The sequence below is a fragment of the Centroberyx gerrardi genome, chromosome 1, assembly GCF_048128805.1.
Source record: "Centroberyx gerrardi isolate f3 chromosome 1, fCenGer3.hap1.cur.20231027, whole genome shotgun sequence".
Taxonomy (NCBI): domain Eukaryota; kingdom Metazoa; phylum Chordata; class Actinopteri; order Beryciformes; family Berycidae; genus Centroberyx; species Centroberyx gerrardi.
In genome coordinates, this window is record NC_135997.1 from 11,599,123 (window position 1) to 11,622,949 (window position 23,827).

Genomic DNA, 23,827 nt, shown 5'->3' on the forward strand with positions numbered 1-23,827 from the left:
TTTTTGCAGTTGCGCAACAGATCATATATTTGATTCTAACTGGCATTAATCACAGGGCTTGAAAAGGCTTAAACTGAAGTTGCTGAATCGTGCAGGCAGCCTGGCTTCTCCACTAGATGGCGCCGTCCAGCCGCTGGCCGCGAGGTGCGCAGCGGCGGTATGCAGGTATGGTACCGCCTCGGCTCTCCGTCCAGCCAACTTGGAGAACATGCTGTCTGGAAACACACTACACACCGCAGCAACTTTCTGTGTCAGTGGATTTGAAGGATTATCTGGAGCGTTTCCTTCACCGCGTCTGTCCAGGAGCGCCAGGAAGCAGAAAGCCCGTGGTCACCGCTGATTTCTAAAACCTGAAATGTGGATGGGACTCACCTGAGCAGACCAGTCGAGCCTGCAGGCTGCGTTTAGTGGGAAGCCCTGCGGTGTAAAACCTTACTTCCAAAAAGGCGATTTGTGTTGCTGTAAACCGGGATTTTGTTATAATGGGTGTGCTGTGGGCGAACTGCGTTTTCTTCCTGGCTTGTTACACTGGATTAAGTTTGGGAAGCCCGAATAGCTGCGACGAAGTGCGCAAAGTTTTCCAACTCAGGCAGATTGGACCGGTTAAATTATTGCCTTTAAGCCCCAAACCAGGTATGTTGGAAATATGTAATTGCAAGATTGTACCTTTAAAGACTAAGCACCTACTTGCATGTGTCACAGTCTGATTGATGGGGGTTTAACTCATGGGCTGAAGATATTATCTTTAGGGTGGTTCATAAACCAATCAATAACAAGTTATATATGCCATTCTTCTAATCTGATTTTTTCCCCCATTTGCCTCCTCTGCCTAGCGTGGAGGTGTCAGCACTGACAGTGTATGAGAAGGAAAGTCTGTAAAGTTAATCAACATAATGCCATTTTGCATCCATCATGGAACTGAAAAAAAAGTAACCCAAATGTACCATTAATCTTCACACGTAGACATTTACTACGTGTTCTGCCTTTTTCACTCTTCAGTTAATCAGTTTTGACATAAATACAAACTGACTGTTTTTTGGCTTCTAGCTGGATTTTAAGTAGCTTTTTGTGATTTTTAAGTGGGGGAGGTTGAGGCGTGGGACCACAAATTAGGACAAATTATTGAATATACACACCTTTTGAAAACTAAAATTTAGAGGTGTGTGTGTGTGTGTGTGTGGCACACGTGCCATATAATTCAATCATACACAGTCTAATATAAAGACATTAGAAGGAGAGAGCTGTAATGCAATCCACCTGAGATTGCATCTTTTTGTATGACTTTTATACTAATTGAATTTAAACTTTATACTTGATTACTAATGGTTGTAAATATGTTGACAACACTGTAAAAGTAACTGCACTCTTCTGATAGAGTAATATCTCAACTTTCAGCATAAAGTCAAGTGCAGTTTATGTTCAGTAGTCTACTATGTAAAATCTATCATAAATGTTCAATTTGGTATTTTCAGATTTTCAGGTTGGTAACAGGATGGATGATATTCAGCACATTTCCAGACGTTTCTTACTGGGCAACAAATGATCATTAGAGTCAGTTTTGTGGTGATTTGTCTTGCTGTGTTCTCCCTGCACAGCTCACTATGTATTGTGTCCCCAGAAATAGGTTTGGAGATAGGTTTGATTTCCACTGCTGGTCACCCAATTATTTGTGCTGCATCACACATAACAGCAGACGAAAGGTATAATTCATCTTTGTTTACTTCGCTGTAGTGTCCTTCACTGGGCTAGCAGATTGTTAGAGTAAAACAGGCTGTTTTAATGCTGTAAAACTAGGAAGTAAAGCCCGTGAGATTACTTGGTGGTTGTGACAAAAAAGAAAAACAACTCTGGTCCTTTGGCTTTCTAAAGTAGAGGATAAGTGGCTTGTAGGGATAAACAGGAATTATTTTGTGTAAAGTTAGGTAAACTGGCTTCACTCAACTTGCTGAACACCACCCATAATATAATACCACTTCATACTGCTCTACAAGGTTTTGGGGGAATTATGGGTGTTTTTGTTTTTTTTCATGTGGGCTATTACTGACTGGAATGCCTGGTAGGAATGGCCAGATTGTGGATGCTGCTGCGCTCTGTCCCTTTTCTTTCTCTTGGAAAAAATAAGCAATAAACTGTGTCGACTATACTGACCACAAGCTAACTCCCCTTTTTTACTTCTTCACCCCCTTCCGCTGCCACTGTGAGGAAACAGATTCGACAGACGGAAAACCCTCAAATGCCTCCTAAACCTCTAAATAACCCTTGCGAGGCCGTCACCACTCTGAGCCCTTTCAGTGAGGCTTTTGCGGCCGGGATTTCAATCTCGACGCTGTTTCTGTTTGTGATGATATAGTTGGAAAGGTATTTTGGAATCTTATTCTCGGAGATGTGCTGCGTCCTCTTTCTTTTATATATTCCCCTTCTTTGTTGGGCACGTCTGTTGAGTGTCAAGCAGTGGGGTATTCTTAAGCAGTGATAAGCCCTGGGTCAGTGGCCACCAACCTTATAAAAACACCCGCTACTGTTTAAAACTGCACCTCCATTGACCTTGCTGGTAAGCTCACACAGCTGAGAGATCTTTCAAGTCCAAATGCAGACTTGACATACTCATATAGCCATGATTGGAAAGATGTAATCAATTCCCAGTTGGATTAACACACTGGTCTTTTTTAAATTCAAAAGATAAGGTAATGGTAGATGGCTTGTCAACACAGTGATAGCAGATAATTGAGCATGATTTAATAGAATTTACTCCTAAGTGTATGTAGGCTTGTGAGAAATAACTTGAAATAACATCCAGTTTCCAGGAATCTGAGAGAGCTATTTCCATGTTTGACGCTGCCTGTCTGATAAAAAAGTGCCAAACAGCACCCAGTTTAGCTCAAAACGCAGCAACTCAGAAGTCTGTCACCTTGACCGACGGCTGCTGTCTGAAGTGTTAAAGTGGAAATAGTTCTGGGAAGCATTTAGGTTAAAAAAGCAAGACCTGGGGCGCTTTCATGTTGTCTTATCTAGGAGAGTCGGAATTCCTCCACATGTGCCATCACCGGCTCTACTCCCTCCTCACTGATAGTGTCTTTGGCAGCAGCTCTTTACACTCTGCCTCAGCTTGTCTGAGAGGCTTTTGCAGAGTTTTAGGTCCCTTTTAAGATGTTTTGATTGTCCCCTATGTGCGCAGATTGCTTACATTTGTACGCAGTGGAAAATCTGAGACATCACTTGGTGAGGCGATAACGTTTTGACTCGGATCTCCGCTCAAATCTCGCTGTTTTAGTTTTCTTGCTCCACTAAAGCATGTTTTAACTTGTACAGTGCAAGAAAAACACGGCTATTGTGTCCCAAAGCCACTCTGGTCTATTCTATAAACTGTTTTGGCTTTATGTTTTAAGGATATGTGCTTCCATTTTGGCTTTGAAACATTCATCATTCATTTTCTCTACCTGCTTAATGCTTTTCAGAGTCTGCTGATGGAAGGAAAGCAGGGAAACACCCTGGACAGGCCTCCAGTCCATCATAGGGGATAATACAGATAGTCAGACACACATTCATATATTCATACCTATGGGCAATTTAGAGTCTCCAGTCCACCTGACTTGCATGTCTTTGGAATGTGGGGAGGAAACTCGAGCACCCCGAGGAGAACATGCAAATTCCTCACAGAAAGGGCCGCAGATCAACGCCTTAATCCTAGTCCAGGGAATCAACCCATACTGTTTCAAGATCATGATGTTTAATTTCAACGATAGGGTCGGACCTCCAGGTGTGCACGTCCAGGAACTTGACCTGCTGCACCAAAAAGACGGAGGAGAGGTACCAGGTGGCGGCCCGCAGAGACATCCAGAACCTCCTGCAGACATCCAGCTCCAGCCTCAAGTTTCTCATCTCACGCAATGTGGCCGCTTTTCAAGGTAAGGGCATCGCCGCTCCGAGGGGTAAAACTTCGTACGTGTTTGCTGAGATAAGAGCGCAAATGTTTATGTGGATAATTGTATGTGTGCGGATGCTGCGTGGGTGTTTGTGTGTATATCTGAGTCTGTGTGTGCACCTAGGATTTAAGGTTTGTGTGGGTGCTGTAAAAGCAGTGGACCAGTCAGTGGTGTGTGTGTGTGTGTGTGTGTGTGTGTGTGTGTGTGCGCAGTGAGGCTCCACTTCAGAGCAAACAGAGCAGGGTCTGTCCTCCTTCCAGATCTACCACTACACTCTGATCTGGAGATTAGATAGGTTGGCTGTGCTAGCAGCAGACTCAGGAGGCCGTCTGTAGGGGTGGATGTCTACAGGGAAGTGCTGGGCCAATTACAAATAGGATCTCATCCTCCTCTGCCCTGTCTTATCATAATAAAATCAGAATGAATTGCATTTATGTAGCACGCTTCCCTCGTATACAAAGTCCTGCAGTAATTACATAAACCTCATCAACAAACCTGTTTAAGATTATACCGGGTGTTTCAAAAGTAGGTATACATTTTTATACACTATTAGTCAAAAGTTTGGACACGCATTTTTCTTTATTTTTACTATTGTTCACGTTTTAGAATAATAGTAAAGACATCAAAACTATGAAATAACACAAATGGAATTATGCAATGACCAAAAATGTGTTAAACAAATCAAAACTATCTTATATGTTAGATTCTTTAAAGTAGCCACACTTTGCCTCGATGGAAAGGCAAAGGCTTTGGAAAGAAATTCATACATAGGCATCAACTTCACTATTTATATTTGTCTAAAAAAACAAATTTCAAGCATTTAAGCATAAGCCGTTAGATCAAAATGGCTTTGAAATAATGAGAAACATAGTACATTCAATCAGGTGTGTCCAAACTTTTGACTGGTAGTGTATACATTATTAATACTCAATGTATTATTAAATATTCCTTCTGTTTCCAGGTACAGCTGTTATTTACAGTCTATTGAACATTGAATTATTTAGTTAAAATGACTAAAATTATACAGCTTTGTTTTTCATTACTTTTGAAAATTGTGTACCTACTTTTGAAACATACTGTATGTGTGGTTGTACCCAGTTCAACTGCTCCACTGTAGATTTTTAAAATCTCTCTTAACTACAGTCATCTTAGATAATCACCATCATCATCATCAGTGCCACCATCGCCACCTACATATTTCAGTGTGTTTAGTTCAGGCCCATAAGCAGGCTGCTATGCTAAACTGGTCATCTTCCCTCTGATTTCCCTCGGGTTTTTCATTCCTCTCCATCCTCTCAGCCTTCATCAGTGACTGACAGTTGAACAGTTGACTTACAGGCAACAACTTGCCTCTGTCTGTGTGCGCTCCCTGCCTTGTGTGGGTTACTTCTCCCAGTCTCGCTGATAGCTGTCATACAACAGCTAAAATGGGTGGGCTTCTTCACATGCGGAGATTATGACTCGAACGTACAGTCTGAGACATATCATTAAGCCAATTCACTTTAACGATCGCTCTCAGCTTAAAGACATACTGTTATCCTCCTCCTACTGAACTCAAATGATTTATATGAGAGCTCTGCATGAACACAGTGTTTTAGGTGCGGTTTGCAGGGGCATTGCCCTGTTTTTGTTCTCAGATGTTTCATGCGTCTGCTCTGTGTCTCAGGCTTCGAAGATGAATCCAATATTCAGAATCCATGCTGAAGTTTATGGAGCATGTCACCTCTAAAATACTCTCTGCTAACAACAAAGCTGCAAAAGTTGCTGGCCTTGTGAATGCTGTGAAAGTGGAAAGTTTTTTTTTTATTTATATGTATGTAGGCTCCTCTTTAAATATATAAACATGTATTTTTCTGTCTGCTGCTTAAACCTCTAGTAACAATCTTAAAGACCCCGCAAAATAGACAGTTTTTGGCCAAACGGGACAACGGTCAAATAAGGCTACAAGAACTGGTAGCAGTTTGAAAATAATTAAAAAACGAGCAGCACTCACATGGTTTCATCCCTGGAATGGCTGCCAGTGTGCATTCCTGCCAAACCAAACAGAGTTCCCTGTCAACATCTACTCTCATCAGTCAACAAACTTGCTGGCTGCTTCCACCGTCTAGGTTTCATAACACAAGTGGCAACAGAGCTTCTGCAACATGTGTAATGACTATATAAGTAGCAGCATCAGTATGATACAAATACACTGGATTTATTAAGCCGTCATGTAGTGTTCCCAAGGTATTTTCATGATTTATTGAGTTTTTTGTCTGATAGTTATTGGTCACCTATCTATCAGACTATGTAGATAACCATCACATTATTACTAGACACTTTGCATTTAGCTTCATGATATATGGTTGGGGGAAACTGACTTGTATATAAGTTGAATTAAAATCTATGTGTAAAAATAAGCACTACAAACAAAACTTCCCTTTTCTACATTTTTATTGTCGGTAAGTTGTTGTTGCCATTTCAAAGTAGAGCTGTGAACAAACCTTACATCTCTGTCCCAAGTAAATGTTTGATGTAAACATTTTAGACTCATGGTCTATGAAGTGTATGACACACACACACACACACACACACACACAGAGAGAGAGAGAGAGAGAGAGAGAGAGAGAGAGAGAGAGAGAGAGAGAGAGAGAGAGAGAGAGAGAGAGAGAGAGAGAGAGAGAGAGAGAGAGAGAGAGAGAGAGAGAGAGAGAGAGAGAGAGAGAGAGAGAGAGAGAGAGAGAGAGAGAGAGAGAGAGAGCCACCCACGTGGCATTGTTCTGTTTTGCCATAGAGATTGTAGAGGGCCAAAGCAATTAGTCAAGAAGCCCCTTCGTCAGAGGGAGAAAACTAAGTGCGGCACCATACATAAGGGAAGCATGGAGGGACAGAAATGCCTGGCAGTTTCCTGGATCTTAATAGAACGGACAAAAGAATTGTTTTTCTGTTCAAGTGTGGACATGAAAGAAATACAAGTCAAGCATTTAATGTCTTTCCTATCTAGGCAGTGCTCAATGATGCTGAATTAATGAGGGTGAATTGTTGTTTTATTCATCTTGTGTGATTGAGAGTTTTTGGGGGTTTTCTTATTCTAATGCGCATGGAAAAGGGCCAATAATGTTACAAATCACCCTGAAATCTAAATACAAACATAAGAAAAAATGCCTGCGAACCGTATTTCATAACATTATGGCATATTTTTACATTGAAAGACACATTTGCTCTTTTTCAGAGAAAACAGAAGGCTCTTTCACAAGAAACAGCAGAAAGAAAGAAAGAAAGAAAGAAAGAAAGATCTCCATCACTTTATCTGAGTTAATAATTACCCTCAGCACCTATGAGTTTCTGGTATCCCATAAGGCACTCCTGTGGAGTAGAGGATGAAGAAAGGCAGGGGTGGAGGGGGGGCAGAAAAACAAGTCCCCCTTAACTTTCAGTCTGCGAACGATTGGCAGCCTGCACTCTAATTTGAGAGACAACAGAGAACATGTACAGTATAATGCATTACAGCCACAGACAGGAAGAAACAAGAGTTAAAAGGGGGCAGGCTAATGTGCCCATTTGTTTTGCGCAAAACCTTCAATTAGGCATCTTTATTTGATGCAGCTGGAGAGAGAGAGAGAGAGAGAGAGCGAGAGAGAAAGAGAGAGAGAGAGAGAGAGAGACAATGAAGAAATTTAGAAGAATGTAGACAGATAACAGTCTCAAGCACTCAGGAGACGTTGGGAAATAAAACGAGCCTATAAACTGCTATTTAAAACGTTTTTCCCGGGGGACTCGGTGCTCGTGTTTGTGTGGTTTTAATGGGTCACTATGAAACAAAAAAGAAACATAAAAATCCTTCAAGGGAATCTTTTATGTAGAAAAGGCACTCGATACTTTAACATAATGAGTAATGCAAATAAGCGAAAGAAGCGTTTGAGCTGTTAATTATGGCTAGAGCTTCAAAGCGCGGTTCATCCCGCAGTAATGGCTCATTACATTTTGCTCTTTTTCTTCCGAGCACTGTGCCACAACATTTCAATATCTCGTCCTTAAATGAACCTGACTGCTGCCTTTTCGAAGTCATTTCACAGCGAACAGATATCTGGGCAACTGGGGTGGAAAGAAAAAAAAGAATAAAGACAGAGTTGATGGAATACTGTCGGGGCAGACGGCCTTTCAGCTTTCCAGTGGATAACTTTCTTTTTTCTTTTTCTTTTTTTTTCCCCTTTCTCGTTCTTCGTCTGTCAGCATGTGTCTCCCCGGACTGTGTGTTTGTCATTCATTTGTTGTAAGGTTCCTGCACATTGTCCACACAATGCACAAATATGCAGCCTGCGGAGAGCAAGGAGAGGGGCTTCAGGGGAGATCTTTTTTCCTCCCACTCAGGTTTGTCTTACAGCCATGGCAACCAACCTGTGCTGTCCCAGTCCCCCGTGGGGCAGGAGTCAAATAAAACTCAGGGCTAGTACCCACTATGAATCAGCTGTTGAGATGCCTGAGAGAGCGTCTTAAGGAGGAGCGCTCCAATCACAGTAAATAGGGCCGGGGTTCACAAGATCAAAGGAATGCCTTTTTTCTTGTGGGACAACACTTTGATTTAAGGAACGGTTCAGAAAGCAGCATGTTATGCTCCCGTTTGCCTTGCGCTGACTGTGGGACTGAAGTGAACTCCAGCTTCTTCAAATGATATAAGCAGTGTTCACCCCCTTATGTGATATAAGGAGGTAAGGATTGTGTAATAACTAGGTCAGTCACGTCAGTTCTGGTGTGGCAGTCAGTGTCTACATGCCAAATTGCACCTGGATGACAGAACTCAGAAATCAGCATGGGAAACACACACACACACACACACACACACACACACACACACACACACACACCTATACTGTAGGACTAAAACTTTGAAGGTTTTGGTTATGTTCATTTTGCATGTATAACAACATATGCTACAACTGTTAGCATAAGAGGAATAGTCGCAAACATCATATAAACCAGTGGTTCTCAAACTTTTTGGCTCATGACCCCTTAAAACAAAGCGATGCGTACTTGCGACCACAAGCTACATTATGAGTCATGAACAGTTCATCCAAAGAATTTTTCCTTTTCAGGTTGTTTCTTTTGATTATCAGAGGAAGCCTTGAGGCTGAAAACTATTCAGTATATTTCACAAGAAAAAAGCAAGAATTTGAGAAAAATCAGAAAAATTACACAATAATGAATTGTATAGTAGAATTGTTTTTTTCCCTATCCCATAAATCATCTCATGACCCCTTGGGGTGTCCCGACCCCCAGTTTGAGAACCACTGATATAAACTATGGAGATATGGATGCTATTCTAGTTGATGAGGCTGTTGTGGACTTTCACACTTTGAGGCTTTCGGTCTTCACTCCAATCGATGCATCATTTCAGTTTCCTCTCTGAAAAACGAAGTCAACATACAGGAATCCAGTAGACGCAGTCAGTCAGCCTCGCATTTTATTTGCCCTGCCTCTAATTGGAAGCTGTTGTTTTGCGAGGAACACAAGTGGTGCTGATGAATGTAAGTTGGAGCGGTCAGGAGTGCATGCTGGATAGTTAGCTTGTTGTGCTTAGGACTTGCTATTTGCACTCATAAACACTAGTTGTGTTTTTGTTCAACAGCTCTTAAAGGATCCACTACCCGTCTCTTACTCTTTGAATTGAGAAAGGGACGTAGCTGAATGCCAGCGGCCCCATATCACAATCAGCAGTCAAATTAGCACAGCACACTCAGCGCCAAACAAGGAGGTCTCTGTAGGGGGGGAATAAAGTTCTTTTGATTTCTGCTGCTCAGAGAGTTAATGTGTTAATGCAGGTGTTTTTCCACTGTTTAGCTGCAGCGTTTGTCTGTATTTCACCGCACAGCATTCTGTCTGTCTGGTTTTGTTATGCTCAAGTCTTTCATCCAGACTTATGTCAAGCTCAATTACCATTTCTCTTGATGTGGGGCGTCCTGGTGGCTCAGTTGGCTAAGGCGCGCACCATGTAACCACAACGTCCTGTGTTTGAATCTGGCCTGGGACCTTTGTCACATGTCGTCCCCCTCTCTCTCTCTCTCTCTTTCTCTCTCCCAAATCTTCCTGTCTCTCTCTACTTTGAGCTATCTAATAAAGGCAAACATGCCCAAAAATAAGCTTAAACAAAGATTTCTATTGATGTGATGAACAGAAAGAAGAGCGAGTGTGTCAGCAAATCATGAGGGCTGGGGTGGGTTCGTGGATTGGGTTGTTTGTGTGTCGGGGGTAAATAGTAATCAAGTTAGGATATATTAAATCCCCATAAATCAGTGATTAATTAATTGAAAATGTTTGTGAGGCTTCCATATTGAAAATCAAATAATGGTAAATTACTGACTGCACTTGTTTCCCTTATGGTTAATTTAGCTTTTCGCGGAATGTGTGACGTCCGCGGCATCAACGCCGCTATGACGCAATGGCCGCCTGTGTGACTGTGCGTAGGGTCCACACAGGCCCTGAGTGTGGAGTCATGCAACTCCAAAAATTTGTAACAACACCGACCGTGTGCACTGAGACCAGGTAAATAAATACTTGGTCAACTTACCCGCTAAGTGCTAAAAACATAAACACCAAAATCATCCATGGGCTACAGCTGAATATGTGCTTGCTCACCTAAAATAGTTCTAAAAATATTTTTGAGTTAATGATATTTCATTTTGTAAAATTATGAATCTACACAATATGTAATTAAAAATATAATAAACAACACTAACAGCCTTTTATTACTAAAACGTCAGTTAGTTGCCTTCTATCACTCACCATAGTGCATGCTAAAGTGTTAGCATGGAGCACCAGAACGAACGAGTTACCGGGGTCACATGGATGATTTTGGTGTTAACGGGTAAGTTGACCAACGGGCCAATCTCCCAAAAATTAATGTTCGTGATGAAAGCTGTGGTTTTTATGCTATTCACAAGTAATAGAAAATGTTTTTGGATTGTTGCAGTTTATTCATTCTGCCTGTTGATTGTAGCAGTTTGCATTTCAGATAAACAAGCTTCTAATGAAGTTGCTTTAATATTCCAGTATGATTTCCAGTCGGTTTTCTAGGAATTTTGTGCAAATGAAAGCTAAGGGTACAAACTCCACCCTGTATTCAGACTGCATGGTGCAATATCCATCACACTTACCTAACTGCTCCTTTGCGATCCACATCCGTACAAGAATTTGAGCTCTAAACAGTATTTTTTGACCCAGGACAGATAATGTGTTGTGACCAGCCCTTAGTAGCACTGCATCACTGACTACAGTAACATAGTGTTCCCTTCCAGTAAAGTTTCTATATTGGTCACAAATTGGCTGCCGGCCTCACACAGGGAAAATATGCTGCTTTTTATAGGACTCTGTGTTTTTGGATCTTTTGTCTTTCTCGAAAACGAATGTTACATTCACTTCAAGAAACTCCAGCCTTTCTTACCCAAGTTGCAGTTTTGTTTCCTCAAATTGTTCTCTTTAGATGTGCATTTTCTAGTCATGAGAAAACACCTGGTACCACAGTACAAGGGGTGATGTAAGAAAAGTTTCATCAGTTTTGTGGTATGACTGTGAGTAAACAAACTGAAAGTAACACCTAGTCATTTGGCCTTTTTGGCGGTTGTAAGAATGACGAATGCATATGTCTGCACCTTGGGCTCATAATGTTTCCCTGTCACATGGCTGGAGCTAATCCCATGTGCTGGCTCTCCAAAATGCCAACCTGGTGAGATACAGATTTAAAAATCAGCTTAAAACCTTGTTTTTTTCCCCCCATGAACACCGAAGCATAGCATCAGTCCTTTTAACAAAGATGGTTCCCGAAATGTTAAACCTCTATGTGGGACGCCCAGTCTGACAGATAAAAATCCATTGGAGCGTTTTATTGGTGAGGGGCATGATGTGGCTCTGAACTTGCACAGGAAGATCTGGCTTTATTGAATGGCTACATGTGCATCTTAGAGTTTATTCTTTTTAACCTGTTTGGCTTCCTGGTTGGCTGTACAAAAAAGTCATGTAGTCTCATATTCAGCCTTCAAATGTTATTTTTCTTAAAATAAGAGAAAATTTCTACTAGTAGTGTGAGATAACTCCACTTGTTTCCAATCCAGTTTCACATCTTTCAAAAAATTTTCTGGAAATGTGAGTCAATATCTTGAAACAAGTCAGAATAAGGCAGATCATTGCACTAGTATCAAGAAAATGAAACTTGATTCTACAAAATTCTTGAAACAAGTTCATTTGCATTGGAAACAAGTGAAATTATCTCACCCCATTGGCAGATTTTTTTTTCACTTGCTTTAAGAAAATTACGATTTTAGGACTCAATAATAGACTAAATGATTTGTTAAGATGGAGATTTTTTGCAGGCTTTGGTTTGCTGAAACGCTGCATGAATGATTCTAAATAGTAACAACGCCCAGCCAGACCTGACAGGATGAATAGTACGATAGATAGTGAGTATATCGAGTATGCTGGATGAAGTGATGGTTAAATATGTTTAATGTTTCTATTGGTTGATTCTCACAGCTGGCCTTCAAATCCAATTCTAACCTGCTCTCTGGTCCTTTGTGTGAACCCAGGACCTTTCATTTAGTACACACTCTTTGTCCACCAGGTCTACAGCCGTGCCTCCTTTGTTGTCGCTCCTTACAAGAGGAGTGTGAATGTGAGAGTGTGTGTCTGTGTGTGTGTGTGTGTGTGTGTGTGTGCGCCAGCCAAAGCAGGGGCCTCCTCGAGATTCCCACAGAATTGGGCTTGGCTTTGTGATTCAAGGCTGGACAGTTGATCCAGGGGAGGACAGAGAGTGAAAAAGAAAGCGAAAAAAGAATGAGGGAATGATGGAGAGAAAGTTGGGAGGGTGCCAGACTCTATTGAAAGTCTTTCCACAGCGTTTGAAGTCAGAGGATGAGGATTTAGAGTGAAGCGGGATTATTCAGAGTCAATACCCTGCAACAATCCAGCCGTTTGGGCTGCTGCAATGAAACAACGTAGTCAGACTAGCCACCGCAAGGCTGTTTTTTCCTCTTTCTCCCGCAGCAGCTACTGTATTAGACATGCTGGCCCGGTTAGTGTCGCAGGGACCATTCTCTGTAGCTAATTGCATGTCATGTTTTCATTTACAAAGCTTTGCGGAGGGTGGATATCGCTCTTTTTCATGTTTTAGCTGAGTTTTACTCTTTTGAACCACAGAAACCTAAAACATGCAAATTGCAGTTGTTACATTGTCTTTTTCTATAAATGATTTTTAATACCCAGAAAAGAGAAACCCCTTGAATGCCTCAACTGTTATGCTGTCAGAGATGAAGCTAATTGCCGACCACCCATTCTGCGAGTCTGTGTATGTGTGTGTGTGTGTGTGTTCAATTTGCTGTTAGTCCTGAGATCCAGTGCGGTTCACACACTTATTTAAATATTGGACCACTGCTTTGTCCTGTGGGTGTACAGAGGGCCTCACACACATGCCAGCATGCACACAAACTTTCTCTCACTCTCTATCTCAGATTTTGTCTCTGTCTCACTCTCTATCACACACACACACACACACAATCACTCGCACACACACAGACACACACACTGCACTGCGCTGCAGCCACTCACTGCATAGAGATGAGCCCTAAAAATACACACACTTGTCAGCACTTTACATTGTTTGTCTCCTGTGTGTTTGAAATGGAGATTTATGGCTGCTGGCTGTTGTCTTAAGGCCATGCTCGAGATTAGATGATACAGCACACTGCTAAATAGGAGCTGAATCTTTATGACAGCTTTACACGGTTTTCCCTTTTAGAGATTCACATAGTGTTGAGCGGTGTGGAGAACAACAGTGTAATATTCCAGTGTAATGTTTGCGCAGGAGAGCTGACTGTGCAGCCACAGACTTTACTACAGTTAACAGTATATAGCCATGATGGGAGCTGAGACTCACAGATTTCCACACAAACCATTTTACTTTGATTTGCTGATTGAATGTCTAAGCCCATAAAATATCTCCTGATAGTAGCAATAACATAAATTTTAACTGAAATCCCTTAAATAATTTAGTTATCTTACTAAAGGTACAAATTAAAGCTATACTTGAATATTGCGGAACATTTGACCGAAGAATTAACATCATTTTTCACGATTGATACTAACAAGAAACTGCGGACAGTACAGCACAACTATATCGCACTTGTTATGAAAACATCAGTATGACTTTAAGTTCACCAGGACACTTGGCTGGCATATTTCTTAGGATTGAAGGTGGAAATGCCATCCATTCTCTTCTACACGCTTCTCTGTTTCACTGTAGTTGTCTGGAGAACAGAAATGACTTCTTCTGTCAGTCTGAAGGAAGGAAGCATTTCCTAAGTAAGGAAGGAGTCTCCAGGGATTAGGGTGCAGTCGTCTGGGCGATGAAATCCTAAACACAGCAACACACACCAGCACACCAAGCCTACTGTCTACTCCCACCCTCTCCCCTCTTCTCCTTTTCTTCCCCCCTCATCCTGTCCTGTTCTACATAGCAGATATAATGACATAATTGTCCTCCTTCAGCATCAGCATCCTGGCATGAGTGACACATGAATGTTGTTTTTACAGCCGGGCCGCCAGAGTCTGATAGACTGTTCAGTACTGATGATAAGACTGTTTGATATCAACTTTGTAATCCCCCCCTCAGATTTCTCCCTTAGCAGCATCTTACAGCTTGTTTTTGCTCCAGTTGGCTCACTTTGTGTATCGCTTTTCTCATAAAGTCTTGGTGTTAGTTAAGGGCTTTTGTAGGTAACATTTTCATCAATAACATAATGGCTCCTCCTTTGTAGGCGAGTCAATGGAATGAAATTACACATCTTACCACTTTTAGCCCCTTGGACCTAATGTTCCATATATTATCTTTTTTTAATCTAATGTAATTATCCAATTCAATAGAGTAATCACCGACGTGCTGTGTGCATCAGGCCTTCTATTCAAGCTTGCGGCAGCCTCTTGACTGCCTCACTAGTGGCTGGCATATAACAGCTCCCTAAGGGCAGCCTTAGGAAACCCTCAACAGCCTCACACAGAGCCACCTTTGAAAGCTAATGAAAGCTTTATTATGATATTATTATTTCACTCTGGCTCTTAAAGCTAACTCTCTCTCTCTCTCTCTCTCTCTCTGTCGTGTGTGTGTGTGCCCTCTGAAGCCTTTCAATCAATGTGTGCCGGACCTGAGCTGTGTTTCTACATGTATACAGCATGTATGAAGTGACATGAGGCCTATACACCACACACACACACAGACACACACACGGACACACTTCTTTCCGACAAGAAGCACTTGTGCCCCACTTTATTGACCCTCTCTGCTTCTTTTCCTGAACGGCATATTAAAGGCTGTGTTCACAGCGGAGCTCTGAGCTCTTTGAAGTGTTCGAGAGCTGCAACAGATCCTCAAATATTGACTTTTAAGCCTTCAGGAGGAAAGAGGCAGAGAGAGAGAGAGAGAGAGACGAGGAGAAAGAGAGACAGACAGGGACAAGTGGCTTTTGCTCTACTTCAGGTGGGTCTAGTCAGATCTGCTTTATGACTAGAGGCCTGAATTTTCTCTGGCTAAATGTGTGTTTGTGTGAGTGTTTGTTGACTGTTTATGTACGTGGGGAGGGGCTTGTTTGTTGATGTGGAGGAGGAAGCAATCGGAGATAAGGACTGATGGCAAGCTGAGCCTGACTCCAGGCAAAATAGATAGAAATGGTGCTGGTTTATGGTCTTAACACTCCTCTCATCTCCTCTCCTCTCCTCTCCTCTCCTCTCCTCTCCTCTCCTCTCCTCATCTAAACACTGTTGATGTGTTTTTTAGTTAAACGAAAAATGCCTTTACAGCTTTAGTTTCCAGCTGAAAGTATTAGGGAATAAATCACAGTTCACCCCGCTCCCTTCTTTGAGAAACACTCGAGCCAGGACACACTCCTGTAACACCTCGGTGCAGACGACTGTTTTCGCTTTTAAAACAATGCCCCCTTTATTGAAACTGAAGACGGAAGGAAAAAGAAAGGGTCCCTGGGTTATTTTTTTTACTCCTCTCAGGAGCCTTTTTCTGGGCACTGTGCAGGTCAGAGTGGCCGGTCCGGCGGTGTCTGTGGTGCTATTGTTGGCGAGTTGAAAGGGGGGCAGACAGACAATCCAAAAGGTCTAAGCTTGGACAGAGAAACAGTCTGATATGTGACGGTTGGCTTGGCCAGATTTGGATTTCTCTCCCTCTTCTATTTCTTTCTCAGTATTCCCCTTCACATGCACACACACACACACACACACACACTCACATTCACATGCATACACACACACACACACACACATAAAAGGCCCTGTCTGACTTCCTGGTTTGCACAGTGGATCAGAGCAGGCAGGTATACTGAGCCCACTCATTCACACAGTGACCAACACTTTCTACTTCTAAAACAGGGGCGGGCTTTCATAGGCTTTTCCCAGTCTCCTGCTAAATCAGGGCCGTCTGCCAGGCTGTGTGTGTGTGTGTATGTTTCTGCACGTGTGTATGATGCTGTCTCGATGCAAATCCTTATTTATTTGCTTTTTCTTTTCATAATTTCATCTGCTTTCTGAATGGCCAGCTAGTGTGGCAGCCAGGTATGGTTGGTATTTTGAAAATGGCTCTGCAGCTCGAGCCTGGAGCCTGCTTCCAGAAGCTGTGTGTTGTGTTTGGATGACAGTAAGCTCCTCTCGCTGCTGGCGGGACTATGTGATAACAGGGCTGCTTGCCTTTCCCCAAGAACTAACTCGTTTATATGACAATTTTCCGTGCCTGCAATGCTGAAACACGATCATTTGAAACTCTTGTTGTTATCGAAACCCCACAGCAAGTCTGCATTCAGTGCATTTTGTTGAACGAGTGCCTAAATGTTCTGAATGTTTACCATTGCTTCTCACAGAGATTACAAATGGGTTTATTTTTACTGTCCATGTCCAGCAGCTTTAGAGTGTGTTGGTCTGTTAGGAGAACTCAGTCAGACTAGCCCAGCTCCCAGTTTACAGCCTGAGAGGGAGCCAGACTGCATACTAAAATAGTCCCATTTATTACTAGGTAAATCTAAAACAAGGTTGCAGTCATTTATACGAATGGCGATCTATAATAGAAGCAGAAGTGAAAGGCACAACTTGAGCAGTGGCACATAATGTTGCTGTATTTTTCTGCTGTGAGGCAAAACAAAACACTTTTTAGGTCCCTCTGATGGACAAAGCTGGGAAGTGGTGAAATACATGTCACTTAGTACTGGTACTGTGCAGAAAAACAATGTAAATTGAAAAAAAAACAGAGCTCAGACACTCAATAGCTCCAAAATACATCATTTTGACTACAAAGACTTTTTGTCAGACATTAGTGTCAAATCATTTCTAGTTTGACCCGACCAAGAACATTTGAGCTCAAAACATTGTCAGCTAACTATGTGCTGGAACAATGGAGAGTGCGGGCACCTTTTTTCCTCCTCTGATGTGCATAATGAACAAATACTTGGCTGTTGACTGTACCTTGCGTGCCACCCTGTAAGTCATTGACTTCCATTGTGTGTCTCTGCGCTGGGATGAGCTGAAGCCACAGAGCCACTGACTCATTCTCTCTAGATGCTCTGCAGCCTATCAGATGTCACTGGGCTTTTCTCTTGTGGTCGCAGCCATTCAAAGCAGATGAATCACATTAATAAAAGCCATCTTTGCGTTGCTCAACAGCTCGGCACCGAGGTCGACTGGTGGCATCCCAGTGCTTTAAACCTGGAAACACAGAAGCTTCAAACAGAGTTTAGCTGATATTCTTTTGGACATTGATCTCTTCAATCAGATTATTCTGCATATTTATGGGCACATCCCAATATGCTTCCCTTTTCCTCTCTCTCTCTCTCTCTCTCTCTCTCTCTCTCTCTCTCACACACACACACACATACACACACACAGTGAGAGAGAGAGAGCGAGAGAGAGAGAGAGAGAGAGAGAGAGAGAGTCTTTTGGTCTTTTGATGTTTATTTAATAGGGGTCTTCAGCTACAAAGGCTCATCTTCATCCTCATCCCTACTGTGGCTGACTGATCCCATTCCTCGATGACACTCCCATAAATATGAATAGAAACACACACACACACACACACACACACACACACACACACACACACACACACACACACACACACACACACACAGTTTTACAGTTCATCCAAAGGGCTAAATATATTAAAGGGTAAAAGTTGGAGGCATTAGACAAACATTAATCAAAACACTACAAGGGCCTGGTGAGACATTAAATGGGCTCATCTGTTTATGTGTTTCCATTTTAGCAAGTATTTTAGCTTTAGGAGATTTAGGAAGTACAGCAAAACTAGTGTGATCTTTTTAATTACCATATGTTGGCTTTGTATCAGTGTGTTGACGATTATTAATGATTTTGTTTTATGCTCAATATGGTTGATGCTTTAGAAAAATCGTAGAAGGCAAATTATTCTCACTGTCAACTTAATATCACATGACAATAAATGTGTTTGAATGCAAGTTGGTTAGAATTACATTTAAAATGTTTTATGTATTTAGCTGAGAGCCAGAACAAACCAGAGTGACTTACAGTGAGTGAGCAGGTAGGAGCTGATGAATATTGACAGAGACTTTGACAGACTTTCTGATGGACATGTTTGGGTGTTGTAGGGATCGAACCTGCGATCTTCAGGTTATGGGACAAACTCTGCTGCTGCATGAAAAAGTAACATCCCTACTTTTATAACATTTTAGCCTAAGTGAATGGTTTAAGTGGACATATCTGTTCAGGGATCACACCGGGGCTGTTCTCTTTAATATTCTTTGACTGTACCTCATGTAGAAAAGTGTGTAGATTTACCCAAAGAAAAGAAAAATGATGTATCTGTTGTCTGCGGTTGCTTTTGGAAATGGTGAGTAACTGTTGGAGGAGGCATGCAACATCATGCTGAATGTTCAGTCAGTCTCAATCTACAGTACGCTTATGTCCTGCATGGTCAAAATCACAGTGATCAGAAAAAATGTCTCCCTCTGGTGGAGAAAGCAACACCCAACATGTTCTTATCAATTCCTCTATTGGCTTTTCCTACACTGTTAGTACTATTATACCACAATTGCCATTATAGTTAATACTTATACTGTATGTACATATGTCTTAATGTTGCTGTTATCTTCCAAAGGAATCAGAGCTCGAGAGACAGAGTGAGAAAGCTTGAAAGAGAGAAATAAAAATCCTTTCCTCTGTTTTGTTGCCAACTGCCAGAAGCCCTGACCTTACCATAACTCATCAGTGGGTTAGCTCCCCCTGTCACAGTTAACCGGATCACCCTACATTAAGGAAAATGAGAAGTGCAGCAATTAAGTGAGAAAGGAAGAAAATGGGATCATATTGAAAAGCCTTTTAGACATGGGCAAAAGCTCAGCTACTGTGGAATTTAACTGAAAGGGCTTTGCGATTGGTGTATAATTGCCAATACATCTGGATAATAGCCAGTGATACCCAAGCATTCAGACATTAATTGTTCATATATTAGACATAATTTAGCATAAGAGCATGCAAGGGAGAAGACACTACAGATTGATGGATGACATGTTGTAATGGCTTCTTATAGTGACTCTTATGGTGACATACTAGTTAAGTATGCATTTTTCAGTGTTCCATAACAATTGTATTTTGGCATGATGTAGAGACATCACACATGACATTATGAATGCCATTTGAACCAATGAACTGGTCAGAAGGCTGCAATACACTGAAATACATTTTCAAAGTGTGACACATACACACATTCTACTCCAAGACAGCCTACACTTACTGTTGAAATGTAGCTGCATGCATAAACAATGAATTTGTGTACAAGTTATAGTATATTATAGAGTATATTTTGTATTGCCACATATTTATGTTTGTTATATACAGCTGGACAAGTTGGTTTAGATATCTGAGTTTGGGGTAAATGAAGCCATTTTGTACTCATGTAAATGTAAATTCATTATCCACATCACCATCTTTCTTTGTTTTTACAAAGTTGGATGCTTTTCTCAGTGTCTCAGATTTTCTGTGAATGTCTACCTACCAACACACACACACACACACACACACACACACACACACACACCACTTACTCTTCACCTCAAATTAACCATGATTCCCACCATGTGTCCAGTTAGGTAATTGAGTCAGACCAGGCCTCCAGTAGCAGTGTGAGGAGTCATTCCACAGTATGAGAGTGTTTTCTATCATGCTGACACCCCCCCTCCCTTCTCAATGTTCCTCCTGCTGCCAGAAATGCAAACATGTCTGCTCTCCTCTTATCAGCTGGGTCATTGACACTCAGAACACACACACACACACACACACACACACACACACACACACACACACACACACACACAGGCAAACCAGGCGCATTAGTATCCTCATTAGCTCTGGTCATAAGCAAACAGAAACAGAAACACACCTACAGGCAGATGCCTGGTCCAGCTGCCTCCTGATTTCAGCAACCCTTATTAATACACAGGTTTTACATGTTTTATACTAGAAATAAGGTAGATGTGAAGTTTGCGACATCAAGCTACCTTCAGCTGTTCGTTACAGAAACAGACAGCTGTCCTGCCATTACTACCCTAAAATGGGATGAAACGAATAAAATCAGAGACATCGGAGTTTTCACATAGCCTTCTAGGATTAGGGCAGAATTAAAGAAAAGTATAAGGTCTATTTCAAAAGAAATAGACCATATTTCAAAAAGGTATAAAGAAAGGATAGCTTTATCTGAACCCCACCCCTCTTTTCCCACTTGTCTATTCCTCTTTTGCTTTCTCTCTGTTATGTGTGTCCTCAGGCTTGCCCAGCGGCCTGACTGCTGGTCTATGCCTCAGAGAGAAAGAGAGCGAGGGAGAGAGAGAGAGAGAGAAAGAGAATTCGCCCCCGCCCTCTCTCTTTGGCGCAAAATAATTCATTAGCACTGATTTGACAGCTATAGCAACCTGGGTGTTCCTCCAATACAGTTCAACTTTTTATCCATTTTTTTGGACCCTGCCTTTTCCTACCTATGAATGAAACTCAGCAGGTGACTCCGTGACAAGACGTACTTCAAAGGGGAGCGCAAGAGAGGAAGACAGTGAGAGACAGAGAGAAAACAGAGAGGAAATTGTTTACCACACAGTCATTCATTGTGCAGTTTGACAGGTGGGATTCATTAACTCCACAATCTAATCTGGTAAACCCCCCAGAAGCACGTGCTGTAATCCCTGTGGGACCCTCCGCACCTCTGCCTGCTCTCCTTCATACATCAAATGCTTGGAATAATCCCTCACTGTAGTAGTGCACATATCTCTATCTTTATTTCTCTCTCTGTTTCTGTCTGCCTGCCTGCCTGCCTGCCTGTCTTTCTGTCCTCCTTGTATCTGTCTGTCTGTCTGTCTGTCTCTGGTGCTCTCACATAGTCACACACACACACACACACACACACACACACACACACACACACACACACCACCTACACCACTACCACAACTATCATCTTTTCATTCTTTTGTCATTTTCTTTTGGCCTCTGCCCAATTTATGGTGTTTACTATGCATGCATCTCTGTTTATTTCTCTCTCCTTCTCTCTCTTCTCTTCTCTCTTCTCCCACACACACACACACACACACACACACACACGCACACACACACACATACACACATACCCCACCACAACAATCATTTTCATTCTTTTCATTCTTTTGTCATTTTCTTCTGGACTCTGTCCAATCTAGAGTGTTTACTGTATACCATATACATGCATCTATCTTTATTTCTCTCTCTCCTTCTCTCTTCCTCTCCTTCATGCACTCATGCAACACACACACACACACACACAGCACCTACACTACGCCACCACAGCCGCCACTATGGTCTTTGTCATTCTTTACCCATTCTCTATCATTTTCTTTGTTCACACTGGGCTCTGACCATTTTGAGTGCTTACAGCTCTGTCATCCACACACACACACACACACACACACACACACACACACACACACACACACACACACACTTCTCCGGGCCTCAGATCTCAGTCTGACACCCCTGTTAGATCACAGAAGAGCTGTGATCAACTTCCCCTCATGGTACCTCGGTGCATGCAGACACCTCTCTGTTCCCCCCTTCAGTCCCCCCTCTCCAGGGGGCGTTCGGTCAATCTCTCCACGTCAGTGCATACTGTACGCCACTCGACCCCCTAAACCCCCCCCCCCCACCCCCTCACAGTGGTAAAACCCCCCCCCCCCCCAGCCTCTCAGCCTCCTAGGCAGCTCTAGGCCTTCACCCTGGCCATTGCCCCGCAAACCCATGACAAGCACATGATGATGTGAGAAAAAGCCACGGTTCAGGTCTTAACTCTGCAAAAAAGAAAAAAGAAAAGTCAGGCTTGGTGGGCTGATTTAATGAGAGACATTTTCTCTTATTGAATCCTGTGCTGAGGTTATTTCAGGATGTATACGGCAAACCGGACAAACATCATGTCGCTAAAACACAATATGCATCTGAGCATTCTTCTGAGTGGACATCATGCTCAGTGCTATTTTGGGTAATGAAAAGAAAAGACGATGCTATCATCTCTCTCAAAGACAAGTGCACTTCACTTTCTGTACAAAATTTGCCAAAACATGCTTTGGCATCCTGTCCTCAAGTATATCTTTGGCAGTCCTCCTTGAGCATTAATGTTGCCTATTGGAGAATTTTGGCCGCCACAAGGTCACACAAAACACACACACACACACACACTTGTACCCACACACACACACACATATACGGAGAGACACACAAGCAAAGCTGGATATTGCTTACAGCGCTGGATAAACTCCAGCGGCAGACAAAGGAGCAAGAGCAGGATATTCTCGTGCCTCATGTGGCTGATGCAGCAGCCTGAGTATGGGCCTTGTTCCTGTTTTTCACACAGTAGCATTTTCAGGAGTCGTCAGACATTTGTGTCAAATGCAGCTTACCAAAATTTGCTGGACAGTGACTTTCGAGGTGATAAAAAAATTGTTTGTGGGGGGGAAAAAAGTGTGCTGAGGATTTGACAGCAAGTATATGTGTGTAAGCCGAAAGTGAGTGCCTTATCTTTGTAAAGCGCAGTGTGTGTGTGTGTGTGTGTGTGTATGCTTGTGTAAGAAGCCTGCACACGTGTGTGTAGTATGCAGAAGGAAGGGACATGATTATGAGTACTTCCTTTTCTTTGAAGAATTAATATGTGAAGGCTTTGCTCTGTCTATCCTCTGTCTCTCAACCTCTCATCTCCCTTTCCATTTCCGTCTCTTAAGCTGCTGTCTCTCCTCTGTCGTGTTTCTCCTCCTCCCTCTCTTCTCTGCTTCTCCACTATTTCTCTTGTCTCTCTCCCAGTGTTGGGGAAGAATGGAGTTGTCAGGCTGTGCTGCAGGCGATTGCTCCTCTACATCTCCTTCCCAGCAGGAGCAACACAGGGGGCTGCAGCTCCTGCTGGGCCTCTTCTCTTCTCCTCTCTTCTCTTCTCCTCTCTTCTCCTTTCTTCTCTTCTCTTCTCTTCTCTTCTCTTCTCTTCTCTTCTCTTCTCTTCTCTTCTCTTCTCTTCTCTTCTCCTCCTTCCCTTCTCTGCTCTGCTCTCACCCACTGTACTCATGCTGGGTTAATGGAGGTGGATGATCTATTATAGCTCTCCATAGCACCGTATAGCACTGCTCATATTATAGCATAGTAGTTTCCAGACTGAGTTGTTGTAACCTCTGACTTTTCCCTTTCTTTGCCAGCTCAACTGTTTACACAGTTCTGACATTGGCAGTGTGTGGCTTTAGTGGCAGTAGTTAAGAGAATATTCATGCTTTTATTTCTCTGTCCATCTCTTGCTCCCAACAGGCAGCATGAACAACGTAAAACTGAGGGAAGGAGAGAATGCAGTAATATAAGTTTCAATC

The 23,827-nt window shown here is 42.4% G+C and overlaps 1 protein-coding gene across 1 annotated transcript in view; it reads left to right on the top strand.

Moving 5' to 3' along the window:
* The first annotated feature begins 230 nt into the window (after positions 1 to 230).
* The window catches only part of gpc5a (glypican 5a), a 106,558-nt gene continuing 82,961 nt past the window's right edge, over positions 231 to 23,827 (top strand). The window contains exons 1-2 of the mRNA XM_078283474.1: positions 231 to 633; positions 3,744 to 3,905. Coding sequence (XP_078139600.1) covers positions 483 to 633; positions 3,744 to 3,905 — 313 coding nt within the window. The 5' untranslated portion in view covers positions 231 to 482. The remainder of the gene's footprint in view (positions 634 to 3,743; positions 3,906 to 23,827) is intronic.